General features: G+C 37.5%; 1 protein-coding gene across 1 annotated transcript in view; it reads left to right on the top strand.

Annotated features, from left to right (window-relative positions):
- Positions 1–11,286: 11,286 nt before the first annotated feature.
- The window catches only part of CNST (consortin, connexin sorting protein), a 36,203-nt gene continuing 34,523 nt past the window's right edge, over positions 11,287–12,966 (top strand). Inside the window, exon 1 of the mRNA XM_061471117.1 lies at positions 11,287–11,720. Within this exon, the coding sequence (XP_061327101.1) occupies positions 11,336–11,720 (385 nt within the window). The 5' untranslated portion in view covers positions 11,287–11,335. The remainder of the gene's footprint in view (positions 11,721–12,966) is intronic.

The following is a 12,966-nucleotide window of genomic DNA, read 5'->3' as shown; positions in this document are numbered from 1 at the left end:
GGTGTTATTTGTGTGCATGTAAAAAAAAAGTGGTATTAGACCTTTGTGGACAGGAGTAAAAAACATTAAAATAGGTGCGTCTTCTGTTTACTTCTCTCAGAACTTCTCTTCATTTAATTCTGACAAGTACATTCAGCTGATTCAAATTCACTCAGCCCGTGTTTGTATTAAGTCATAAGTCTTTATTTTGACAATGTCACCTTGCTCAAGAGCTTGTCATGCTAACATTTTTTTTTTAACTTTTTTACTTATTTATCTGCTTACTGTAAAAGTGTGATGTGTTTGAAAGTGTATTGCTAACTCATAAGGAAAGTGTAGGACAAAAACTGTATTGTGTCAGATATTTCTGTTGGCAAATTTTGGTGTGCTTCATGCTTGCTGTTTAGGAGCATGAACTTTTTTCTGCTGTTGTTCCAATACACCACTCTGTCTGTCCAAACTGAATTGCTAACATGTGGCCTTATAAATGTGAGCTTTGACACTGCTCTGTCCGTGGAATTCACTTATTTTTCCTGGTTTATTTTATTTGTAAAAAAAAAAAAAAAAAAAAAAACTACACTGCATGGCAAATTGAGATTACTTCAAAATAACTTCAGGATTAAAATCAAACAAACAAAACCAGCCAACCAAAAAACCCCCCAAAAAAACCTTAATCCTGGTATTTGTTTTATCTTGTAATACGAGCATGTTAGGAAGATTTTTAGGTTCACTTGATGAATATGTCATTGAAATAATATAGAAATTTGTAGTGTACATTTTGGAGGTTCTTTACTAGTGGTTAGAACTTGGAATTTTGTGTGGTTTTAGCCTCAAAGTGAGGGAAGGATGACCTAGCCACTTTAGAGACAACATTTCAGCTGGACCCACAGTACAGTTCAGGTGGTGTTGGTTCTGTTGTTACAGTGTTACAGTTGACTAATGGCAAAACAAACAAATGGGGGAGCATCTGTGCTGAAACATACAAGTTTATAAATTGTTCAGTAATACCTTGTGTCTTCATTCATGTCGTTATGCAATAAAGTGACATTCACAGTGGAGAGCATACGCATTTGATCCCAAGAAGATTTTATGAGAGCTGGCATATAAAATTACCCTTTATTCAATGTTGGTTTGATAGCTGCTTAGTTTCTTATCTGTATTTCTCTTTTTCTCATGGAAGACTATTAAAGTCTACTATCTTAGCACTAAAATATGACATCATTAGTAAAGGAGAAAAAGTAATCACTGTCTCAATAAGCTGTAAATCTCCCCGTGTTTTGGTATCATTTGAACTATCTCAGTTTGGGTGTTAAGTGAAATGAGTTTTGACCTTCGTGCAGTACTGATGCTAGCTGTTATTAGTGTTTGTAATATTTGAGATTTTCAAATGGGAAGGTGCTTTTTTAATGGAAACTGCAACTTAAGGTAGCCTTGATAAAAATTTTCAGTTTATGGGCTCAGGTATTACAAACATACATTCAAATTCTAATACAAAACATGGTAACTGTGTGCTTCAGAAAACTTCTCCAAAGTCTATTCATCAAATGTGTAAATTATTAGAGACAGCTAATGTACAGCCAGCATCTACTTAACACAGAGCAGAAATTAATTGCCTTCACTTCATGCTGGAAAGAGGAGAGTTGAAACAGCACTCAAGGCTAAACTCACTAGTGGGTTTAAGTAGTCACAGCTTCATTAACAAGTCAAGTTATAGCAGTGGTAAATTTTGTGGGGACTGTGATTCATTTAACGTAAGTCCCTTCCAGTTTATACGTGCTTGAGGTCTCAGTCATGCATTTAAGCACAAAAAACTTGATCAAATTTGAGTGTCTGTTTTGTACCTCTTTAAAGTTCTTGTGTGGTCCGTCTTGTCAAAATATCAATTTCACAGTCTTTTAAATGTATTCTTCTTTGTTACATCTCCATGAAACAAAGCAGTATTTTGTAGTTGAGAAATGCATTAAAGATGATATATCAGTTTGACAGACTTCACACAGGAGTTTCAGAGCAAAGAAAGGATTTAATCGCAGTCATATTTGTATCTGACACTGGATAATGTCAAAACTAGACCATCCTTCCCTTGTGAAATGGAAAACCAACTGATGCAACATTTTCATAAAGCTTCTGGGTTTTATAATGATGGCAATTACTGAAGCTCTAACCATCAGCTGTGTTCTTAATCAACCTTCTGGTTGAACCTGCAGTTTTGATAACAAAGGGACCACAAATATGTAATACTTGAATACAATAATTGTTTCATAAATTTTATGGATAGAGAAATCATGGCAGTCAGGTGAAGTTCCCAATGACTGGAAAAAGGGAAATATAACCCCCGTTTTCAAGAAAGGGAAAATGGATGATCCGGGGAATTACAGACCAGTCAGTCTCACCTCTGTGCCTGCCAAAATCCTGGAGCAGATTCTCCTGGAAGTCATGCTAAGGCACATGAAAATCAACAAGGGGCTTGGTGACAGCCAGCATGGCTTCACTAAGGGGAAATCCTGCCTGACCAATTTGGTGGCCTTCTATGATGGGGCTACAGAACTGGTGGACAGGGGTAGAGCAGCTGATGTCATCTACCTGGAGTTGTGTAAAGCGTTCGACACTGTCCCACACGACATCCTTGTCTCAAAATTGGAGAGACATCAATTTGATTGATGGACCACTCGGTGAATAAAGAACTGGCTGGATGGCCACACACAAAGAGTTGTGGTCAGTGGCTCAGTGTCCGGCTGGAGACCAGTAACGAGTGGTGTCCCTCAGGGATCGGTGTTGGGACCGGTCTTGTTCAACATCTTTGTTGCTGACATGGACAGTGGGATTGAGTGCGCCCTCAGCAGGTTTGCTGATGACACCAAGCTGTGTGGTTCAGTTGATACCCTGGAGGGAAGGGATGCCATCCAGAGGGACCTCAATACACTTGTGAGGTGGGCTGATGCCAACCTCATGAAGTTTAACCATGCCAAGTGCAAGGTCCTACACCTGGGTCGGAGCAATCGCAGGCACAGCTACAGGTTGGGCAGAGAAGTGATTCAGAGCAGCCCTGCGGAGAAGGACCTGGGGGTGTTGGTTGATGAGAAAATGAACATGAGCCACCTTCAGTGTGCACTCGCAGCCCAGAAAGCCAACCGTATCCTGGGCTGCATCAAGAGGAGCATGACCAGCAGGTCGAAAGAGGTGATCCTGCCCCTCTACTCTGCTCTTGTGAGACCTCACCTGGAGTATTGTGTGCAGTTCTGGTGTCCTCAACATAAAAAGGACATGGAACTGTTGGAACAAGTGCAGAGGAGGGCCACGAGGATGATCAGGGGACTGGAGCACCTCCTGTACGAAGAGAGGCTGACAAAGTTGGAGCTGTTCAGCCTGGAGAAGAGAAGGCTGCGTGGAGACCTCATGGCAGCCTTCCAGTATCTGAAGGGGGCCTATAGGGATGCTGGAGAGGGACTCTTCATTAGGGACTGTAGTGATAGGACAAGGGGTAATGGGTTAAAACTTAAACAGGGGAAGTTTAGGTTGGATATAAGAAGGAAATTCTTTCCTGTTAGGGGGGTGAGGCACTGGAATAGGTTGCCCAGGGAGGTTGTGAATGCTCCATCCCTGGCGGTGTTCAAGGCCAGGTTGGACGAGGCCTTGGGTGATATGACTTAGCGTAAGGTGTCCCTGCCCATGGCAGGGAGGTTGGAACTAGATGATCTTAAGGTCCTTTCCAACCCTAACGATTCTATGATTCTATGATTTCCATTCTGTTTATGGTTGTTTCTGGCCTTGATATGATTTAGGACCTAACTGAATAGTTCGACCATGCTAATTTTATTTGTATTGATGAGGGCTGTAAAACTTGCTTATCTCTCAGGTGTAAGTTATGGAATTCAATCTCACTATGAAATTCAACTGTCAGAAAGTCTCGAACACTCTTATCTATTCAGGTGGGCAATTTTTAGACTGTTGCCTTTTTAGACATTAGATAATTGAAGATGACCCTTGCATCTTCTTTCAAGGGACTGTATTCTGTAATTTCTGCCTTTTTATATGTGTTTCAAGTTGCTACCTGAAATCGCAAGAGATTTCAGATTGTTGTCCTTTTTTCTTAGTTACTTCTCATGAGGTAGTAGGATGTATCAGCTTTCTCAGGTCCCAGTAAAAGTAAAGATTTGGATGAAAGTGAGCTGAACTGATCAGTTCTCGTAAAAAATAGTCTATATTGATTTGCCAGACTTTTTAGTTTGATTGGTTTGGGGGTTATTGAGGGGTTTTTGTTTGTTTTAGCTTTTATTTGGGTTTTTGTTTTGTTTTTTTTCTTTTTTCTTTTTCTGTTTGTTTTTTTTTTTTTTGGGGGGGGGGGGGGAGGGATTCATAAGAAAAAAGTACCTATCCTAGAAAAGAAACATAAATTTATCTATTAGGAAGTTTTTAATAAATGTTTTTGTAATCAAACTTGTGCACATGTTCTGAACTGTAACAACAGTCTGGAAGTTGTTCAATTAGAAGGAAAATGTAAAAATCAAAAAAGGCAAATTACTTATTGTAAGTCTTAAAAGGCGATTCAACCATCTCAAGACAGGACCAGTTACTCATAGGTTATTCCTGACCAGTGTTTCTCAGGACTGTTCATAAATGTACTGCAGTGATGGGAGTTACCCATCCTCCTAAACCAGTCTGTTCTACTGCCTTTCTACCTCTATCACCTGGTGTTTTGCTGCAGACAAGAACAAAAAATGAATACTCCAAATGGTGAGGTCCCCTTTAATTCTTACACTATTCAGTGAAATGTATACTAGTGAAGCTTGAAACTCAAAACTTTCCAGACACTTGGGCAACTGATCATTGTGTATTTGAACTGCTGGAAAAGAGCTTGTGTGAAATTTTCATCAGAATTCTGTCATATGTTCCAATGAAAGATCCCGTTTGTTCCCAGGCAAACTTCTTGTAATTGACTGCTGGCTGAAACATATTTTTATAGTCATGTTAAATGTGGAAGAATAGATTATGCCTGGCAATATGTGCTTATCATTGTTTGTTAAGGCTGTAGGCATAAGCAGTATGACTAGGAAGTTTAGAAGTTGAAAATAGCATGTGGCACTTCCTCTCAAAACCTCACTATTCCTGCTGTTTACAGATGTAAAGATCATTATGCCACTGCCACTTGAGAAATGTCACTTCAATGTCAGAAAGTGCCAAACCACCAAAATATGCATGCTCAGGCATTTTCGTACATTCAGTGAAATCAGGTAAACTGTTCCTGCATCTGAATACTTCTTGGAGGACAACAGACTGAACATGTTTGAAGAGACAGACCTCCTAAACAATGTATGTGACACAAAGGCAGAGAAGACATACAAAGTTATTTTTACCCCTGGTACCTTATTTCAAAGCCAAACATAGGGCAAATGGAACAGTCAGGAGGATGTTAATGAGATTCTGTCATCACAAGGCCATCTAGTAAGGGGATTGTTTGTAAGACTATCTTGTGAAATGATAAATACTAATGAGTCCGTGTTCTAAGATAGCACAACAGCATGGTAATTTTTTTCTGCAGAGATGTCAGGTTGGAAGTATACACATAAATACTTGTATTTCCTTCTGCTTAGAAACAGCAGCATTCCAGCCATTAAGTGTTGCACATAAAACACAATGCAGAGCAGAATTCTGCTAGCTGGAAGTGGTCTGTCTTTGTAAGATGATTATAGCTAAATGAATTGCCTACATTCTTTACCTACTGTCTTGTTCCTTCTGCAGCGAATTGTGTGATGGTTAAGTATGTCTTCAACAACTAGGACATTTTTTTTTCTTGGCTGTAGTGAGGCAAGGGCACTCTGAAGCAATCTGGTGGTAATATTCCAGGTTGGTTTAGGTGCATCTTGGCTTCCACCTCAGCAGAAACAGTGAGCAGTTGCAGAGAAATTGCACTTGCACTTTCTCAAAAGAGCGTACGGGCTTTTTGTTTATTAGCTCCTGTAATAGCATAGGAGGTATTGCCCTTTTTCTTGCAAGCTAATGAAATGTAATGGTATGTTGTATGTAGTTTTAAGATAGTGCTATATAGCTACTCAGTCATCTAGTTTCCTCTTTATTGATTCATTTTGTTAGTATATGTAATCATAAAATGAAATCAATGTTCTTCCTTGTATACAGAAATTAGTGTGCAATAATAATAATTTGCAGTACATGTTTTGATTTTGTATGCCCATGATGGTTGTCACATTGTATTAATTTGTAAAAGAATACTTATCAATATTAAATGAGATACTAACATTTAAATGTAGTCTTCTAATGTATCTTTACACCAACTATCAGAAAGATCAACAGGTTTATTCTATTTAAGAAATATATGGGTTAGGTTCCTCCATTATTTAAATTTCAGTGTTTCTACAGTTTTCCTTTTTTGTTCTATTGGTAAAAGCACCAGCTCTGTAAAGATAAGGGTTTTTAAAAGTCCTGTTTCCTTTTCGCAGAATCAGGTTGAATTTCTCTTTCCTCTAGGACTTCTGAAGCTGCTTGTAGTTTAAGCAAACAAACAAGTAAAACCCTGCAACAATGAAGAAAATGAATCTTCCTTAATCCTAGATACTATCTATTTTACCTGTTCTTAAACCTGAAACTTGCTTAATTTGTCTTTTGAAAGGATGAGGATTCCACAAATCTCTACACATCTGTTTGGTTGTTCATATGACAGCCTTTTCTAAGCTGAATGACTGTTACCACAGATAGTGCTGTCCCTTTTCTCTCCAAAATTCTTGCCTCACTGTGATCTAGGTTTTCTTATTTGTGTGCATCTTGGTTTGTGTATATTGTGCACAAACAGAAATAGATGGCTGTATTGATTAATGTCTGCTAGGACATAATGAATTCTCTTGTGCCTGTAACACTTGCTGTATTATATCTCAGGAGAAAAAAAAACCTTGGACTCGCAGTCAGTTTTCTGTTTGGTATCTCTTTGAGATGCTTTTCATCAGAACAGAATGACTGGTTAATTCGTATTTCATATAGATGTCCCTCATTTATTCTAAAAGATACAGTGTGTTCTGTTTGTCTTAGTGAATTTTATGTTATGCCTTTTTGGAGCACTTATTGCTACAATTAATTTTGAATTAAATCCTCAAAAATAGTGTGTCTGCAGATTTTATATATTTATTGTGTTTTATCACTGAAGTTAATGAAAAGATTGAGTAGAGGCAACACCAGGAACCTGTCTGAAATATCTGATCAATTCAAACAGAGCAATATAGGTGATGTAATGGGGAAGCTGACTTTTGAAGAAATAAGACTTAAATCTGCGTAATTAACATAGAATAATTGAGTGGCATGAGAATGAGAGAGGGAAAACAGTGTCTTTGGAACAGGAGCTATATGAAGACAGTCAAATAAAAAATTATTTGCCATAAACTTTTTAAATGTTAGAACCTTTTTAGCCTTTAGCCAGCAGATACGATGTTATGATCTTGATCTATTCCATAAGATACTTCTGAGATCAGTAAGTTAAATACTAAGCTATATACTCAGTAAACATTTACAAGCCCCACCAGCTTTGCAGGATAGAGGAGCTGTGTTAGTATGAGGGTTTGGGGTGGGGTGTTGTTTGTTTGTGGCTTTGGTTTGTTTTTTTTTAATGCCCTCTTCAAATTTTGGCTGTGACAGGTTAGGAAGGATCCCAGTTCTAACCTTTTCTTAAGAGTACAATCCAACCAACTGTATTTGAGGTTACGTTTCCTTAGTAAGGACAGATGGAAGAAAGACACACAGAGAAATGAGCAACTGCAAAAGTTGTCGAAGTTCTATGAAGTACATGAAAGAGACCCCTGAAGAGCATGGGCTTTTTTTAAGTTGAAATTGACCTGAAAGACATTTCTATAACATACAAAGTCTCTGTCTGAAAGCAAACAAACATACAACTAATTTTTTTAATACAGACTTTGTCTTTTAGCCATTTGGCAAGTACTTTCCATCTCATGTTTGATTTGTGCTATAATCACCATGATTTATGAATTTGTGTGGCAACTGAACTGAAGCACTTTTCATTCATCACCATCTAATAAAAGTGTTAGCTTTTATTTCAATTTTGGGCAACCAGTTAAGGCAAAAAGGATGTGCCTAGGAAGAAACGTTTTTTTCTTAGCATGTCGTTTGTGTGTACAGTTCATTTCAATGACAAAACAGTAAATACAGTAAATGCATGTTAATAATCTGTTCAATATAGTTCAAATAACTAGTGATTCTAATTCCATTTTTGTTCATAAATATGGGTTTCTACTTGTGTTTTTAAACAGAGCTAAAGTTCATTCTCGCAGGATTTAGCTTCACTTTGGTACCTGCCTGTTGTGTCAGTAAACTTAAAAGGAATTGCAGGTCACAGCACTGGAAAACAGGAAGGAAAAAAAGTTTCATCTGGGGGGGTGTTGAGATAGGGGGAATCCTTTAAAAGATCAAGGCTAGCTACGACCATTCTAAATTCTTTGAACTTATGTCTTTCTGGATTTTCTTTCTGTAAGGAGTCATAAGGGTTGCAGAAAGGAATAGATTTTCAGGGCTGCTTTTATTTGGAGAAATACTGAGTTTCAAACAGCAAACTACAAAAGGTTGATCTCCGCTCTCCAGAGGGACTATCATTTTAGCCACATGTTAAAAGGAAATGAGTTAATATTTTCTATCAAAATGTTAGCTTCCTCTATAGAAAATGTCACCTGTCAAAAGCATCTTTTCCTCATTTTGCACAATCTAATAGGAAACACCTTGTTCAAATGCATTCATGCCTGTGTTTCCGTGTGTTAACTGTTGAAAGGATAAACTGTTGTCTATGGGTAGAAGCAAGAGAGTGGTGGTAGGACATAATGGTTTTTAATTCTTGCTGTTAAACCTAATTCCTCATTGGCTTTGAGCAATTTACTTCAACCTTTTTTGTTCAGTGTATAATTTAATCTATGAGCTGGGGAGGGCAGCAGTAGTTACTATTTCATATGATAGGAGGAAAAAGAAGTGAACCTTTCAAGTTTAACTTGGTGTTTGGGATTATTTCTTTTACTGCTTTAGAATAGTTACCATCAATAAATCAACATACCTATAATGTGTGGGTGTCTGAACAGAATATCTTCCAATTCTTATTCTTTCCATACTAATTAAAGTTTTGTCCTCCTTTCATATTTAACTCTGAGAGAAAAAGGCTTGATTAAGGAGCATCCTTCTAATGAACAGATGCATTCTCCAGATACGTGTCTTCTCCTGAGTTCCCTTCTTTGTCTTTCTGGTGCTCAAGGAAAGCCAATTTTCTTATTTGCTTGCCAAAGGAAACTGGCTTATGTCTCTAGTGTACAATTAATTATTCTTTTATAATAGAATTGAATATTTCAGTTGGAAGGGATGTACAATGATCATCTAGTCCAGCTGCCTGAGCAATTCAGGGTTGACCAAGTTAAAGCATGTTGTTAAGGGCATTGTCCAAATGCCTCTTAAACACTGTAAGGCCTGGGGCATCAATCGCCTCTCTAGGAAGCCTGTTCCAGTGCTTGACCACCCTCTCAATAAGACATGCTTCTAAATGTCCAGTCCAAACCTCTCCTGGAACACTTTGTATGTTACAGGATAGGCAGTAATTTTTGTTAGACTTGTATGGCTGGAAATAGTTAACAAAATCTTCAGGCTGGAAGTGAAGATGGAGTTGTTCTGGTTGGTGCTGAATTTTGCTTGTGTGTTGCTCAGCCAATGGTGGCTTGTTGCTCTCTGCGTGCTTCCCTGGAACTCCTCACTGCCTGTTTATCTAGCCTGTACTTTGTATGCTTGTCGTGAGGGTGCTATTAGAGACTGTCAAAAACCTTACCAAAGTCAAGGTGAAGAGCATGTGTTCTCTCCTCTGCTGAGCTTCACCTCTTTGTAGAAGCGTATCAAGTTGGTTAAGCACTATTTACCCATCATAAATCCACTCTGTCTACTCTTGGTGACCTTCTTGTCAATTCCATGTGTGAAAATGGTTTCCAGGATTACTTACTGTATCACCTTCTAGGGATTGAGGCGAGGCTGAGCAGCCTGTAGCTTCCTGAATCCTCCTCCTTGTCCTTCTCTAAGATAGGAGTGATGTTTTCTTTTCTCCAGCCTTTTAAAAAGGCTGTGAAGGAATAATTTTAGGAAAAATCTTTCTAGTTATCTTTAATAGAAACATGTTTCTTTATATAAAGGAAAATCTACTTACTCTCTAAGTGTTTTTTTCCATTTTTCTGCAATTTGAATTCCTCTAGCAATGAATGAAAAAATGAGACATCATCTTGCATGTTTAGCAAGTGTGCATTTCAGTTACCTCAGTTGGTAAGACTGAAGAAAGCCTGGTAAAGCCAGGATTCCTAAAAAGCCTTTTCATTAAAAAGAAAGGATTGGAAGCTGCTGTAGGAGACTTGTCTAATCTCTTCTGTAATACAGGAGTGCTTGCTGATTTTTGGCTTCACTATTTAAAGTATGTGAGTTAAATCTAATGAGATGTGCGTAATGGAGCCATATTTCATCTATATAGTTGCTAAGTTAAATCAGCAGTATTGCCATGCTTCTTAAACTAAAGATAGGAACTGATACAATAATGGTCCTGTCTAAGTACCATGTAACTCTGCTGCTAAGTTACTCTTTTTTCTTCCGAATATGCGTCTAACTGCAGCATTGATTAGAGTTGCATGTTCACAAAAAGGGAAAATTGACCCCTGCTGAGAGTAAGTGGGAGATTAGGGTGGTTTTTTTTACTAACAAACCATCTGCTTCTGTGTATCCTGAAGACATGTTGAATGTTTTCTTGAAGATAAAGTGACAATCTGAGTCAATAAACAGGTTCTACTTTCATCTGATTCTTGGAACAGAGTTAATTTATCTGCATATTTGATGTGATACCATCACTGGCAGAATTAAAAGTTGTTCTGCTTTTATTCCTCTGTGGTTTATTTTTATTTTAGTCTAGCTATGATCTTATGTGTCAAGAATGCTTTTGTTTTAGCCATGGGTTAAGGGGGGTGGCGGGGGTGGTTTCTGTTTATCTTTTTGTTTTTCTCATTACTTCAGCTGTAGCTCTATAAGCTCTGCTGTAAATATCAGCTGTGCTATTGGTCAGGTAGCTGGAACCTATTATAATTGGATAAAAATGCCAGTTTATAGATAATTTTTTGTATTTTTGCTTTAAGACTTACAATGGGATAAAGGATTACTGATTGAAAGAATTTCCCCATACTTTTAAACTGTATCACTTGGCTGATTTGATTCTTTATTGGCTGGCATTAAGTAAAAGGTTATGTATCCATTATAATACATATATTATAAGTGCTTCTTCTGGTTTTATATTTAAGGTCTAAAAATATCTGAAGAGAGATTAAGTGGTTCAACAAGTAACGCTCTAATGGATGAAAGAGAATTTCCACCAAATAATCTACAAATAGACTCAAAGGACAGTCTTCCTGCTGACTTTAGGGTGGAAAGTTTGGCATCCCATTTGGTTTCTTCAGCTGATGAAAATGAAAATCAACTTGACAATGATGGCAATGAGGTTCTGACCAGTAGTAGCATTGCTATGGGACAACAGGAGAAAGGTGAGCAGGACAGCATCAATAATAATGAGAATATAAACACTCAAGACTGTACCCCAGGCTGTAAGGAGGAGACTGAGAGGAGGTCTGTGAATGTCCATATGGACCCCCAGCTGGAGGAAAAGCCAATTGCAGAAAAACAGCCAGGTGGAAAAAGAAGTCCAAGAAGCAAAAGAAGCTCCAGTAAAAAATCTAAAGGTACTTGATAAAAATGTGTTATTGTTCTGTTTGCTTAAAATAACAATACGGCAGTTCTAATTCTGTGAACTAATAAACAAGATGTATTTTAGTTGTCATACTAATTATTTTTAAAATGTCACTAAATGTTTTGGGGTTTGGGGGTGTGTGGTTGTTGTTTGGTTTGGTTTGGTTGGTTTTTTTTTTTTCTCAGAATTGCTAATAGTTCTAAATCAGATACAACTCTAGATCCTTCTGTATTAAAACACTGGTTATGTAGCAAATGGAACATATCAAGGAAGCACGAGTGCAGGGAGCTGTGGAGTTTCAGTATGGAAATTGGGCTGACTTCCAAATCAGGATAGCCAGAATTTCAGGCAATATGGTTCTGTTAATTTGAACATAAAAATCCAGTGTCAAGATTTGAAACCTCGGTCACCAAGATTTCAAACTACCAGATAGTTTGATCTTGGCCTGTTGTGGTCAAAATTTACATTGATTTTTCAAAACTTAACAGATACTCCCAGGAAGTGCATTTTGGGTAAATGAGCTGTTCAGAAATGTGTTTCTACCAATTTTTGGTTATTTCTCCTTTAGATCTCTTAGATATGAACTGGATAAGGAAAATGTGAATGTTTATTATGTGCTCTTGAGATGCTCCTTCCCTTTTTGAATAAGTAGGATTTGTCTGCATCAACTCTATTATTATATTGGCTTTTCATCATAAAGCTTATGTCTGTAGTGCTGCAAATATATTCATTAAAATCAGTGTGTCTTTCACTGCATCGGTATCTTTTGAAAGTTACTTGGAACAACTGAATCATGCCTGGGGGTTTTTTCCCCCATCTTTTTCTTTTTTCCCCTCCACCTAAAGATTGAGAAGATGGGGAATTTGGCTACTTAAAATAGATAATTTTAAAGTACAGTTTTCTTGATAAATGGCAAGTCTTTTGTGACCTGATTTGAAAACTGATGATGACCTTACAGAATTGTAAAATAAGTAAAGAAGAGAAAAGAAGGAACCCTTGTGTTTCATATCTTGCACATCTAGACAAAATCTAGAAGAATTGTATCTTCTAGTAAAGATAATCCTGATATCTGTCATTATAGGGAGAATGAGTTCTTATTAAATGATGCAGAAAGTCATTCAGTATGTGTTTAAACTGTAGATTTAATGTTTAGAAAGAGAAGAAAATACTTATTTAAAATAAGAGATTGGCAGAAGTAATTCAGAACCAGTCATCCGTATGACAGGAATAACATAAAA

This window comes from Pezoporus flaviventris, unplaced genomic scaffold, assembly GCF_033815535.1.
Source record: "Pezoporus flaviventris isolate CSIRO_AGI_PZ_B2104156 unplaced genomic scaffold, CSIRO_AGI_Pfla_v1 ptg000066l, whole genome shotgun sequence".
NCBI lineage: Eukaryota > Metazoa > Chordata > Aves > Psittaciformes > Psittacidae > Pezoporus > Pezoporus flaviventris.
This window is presented reverse-complemented; position numbering and strand designations above follow the sequence as displayed.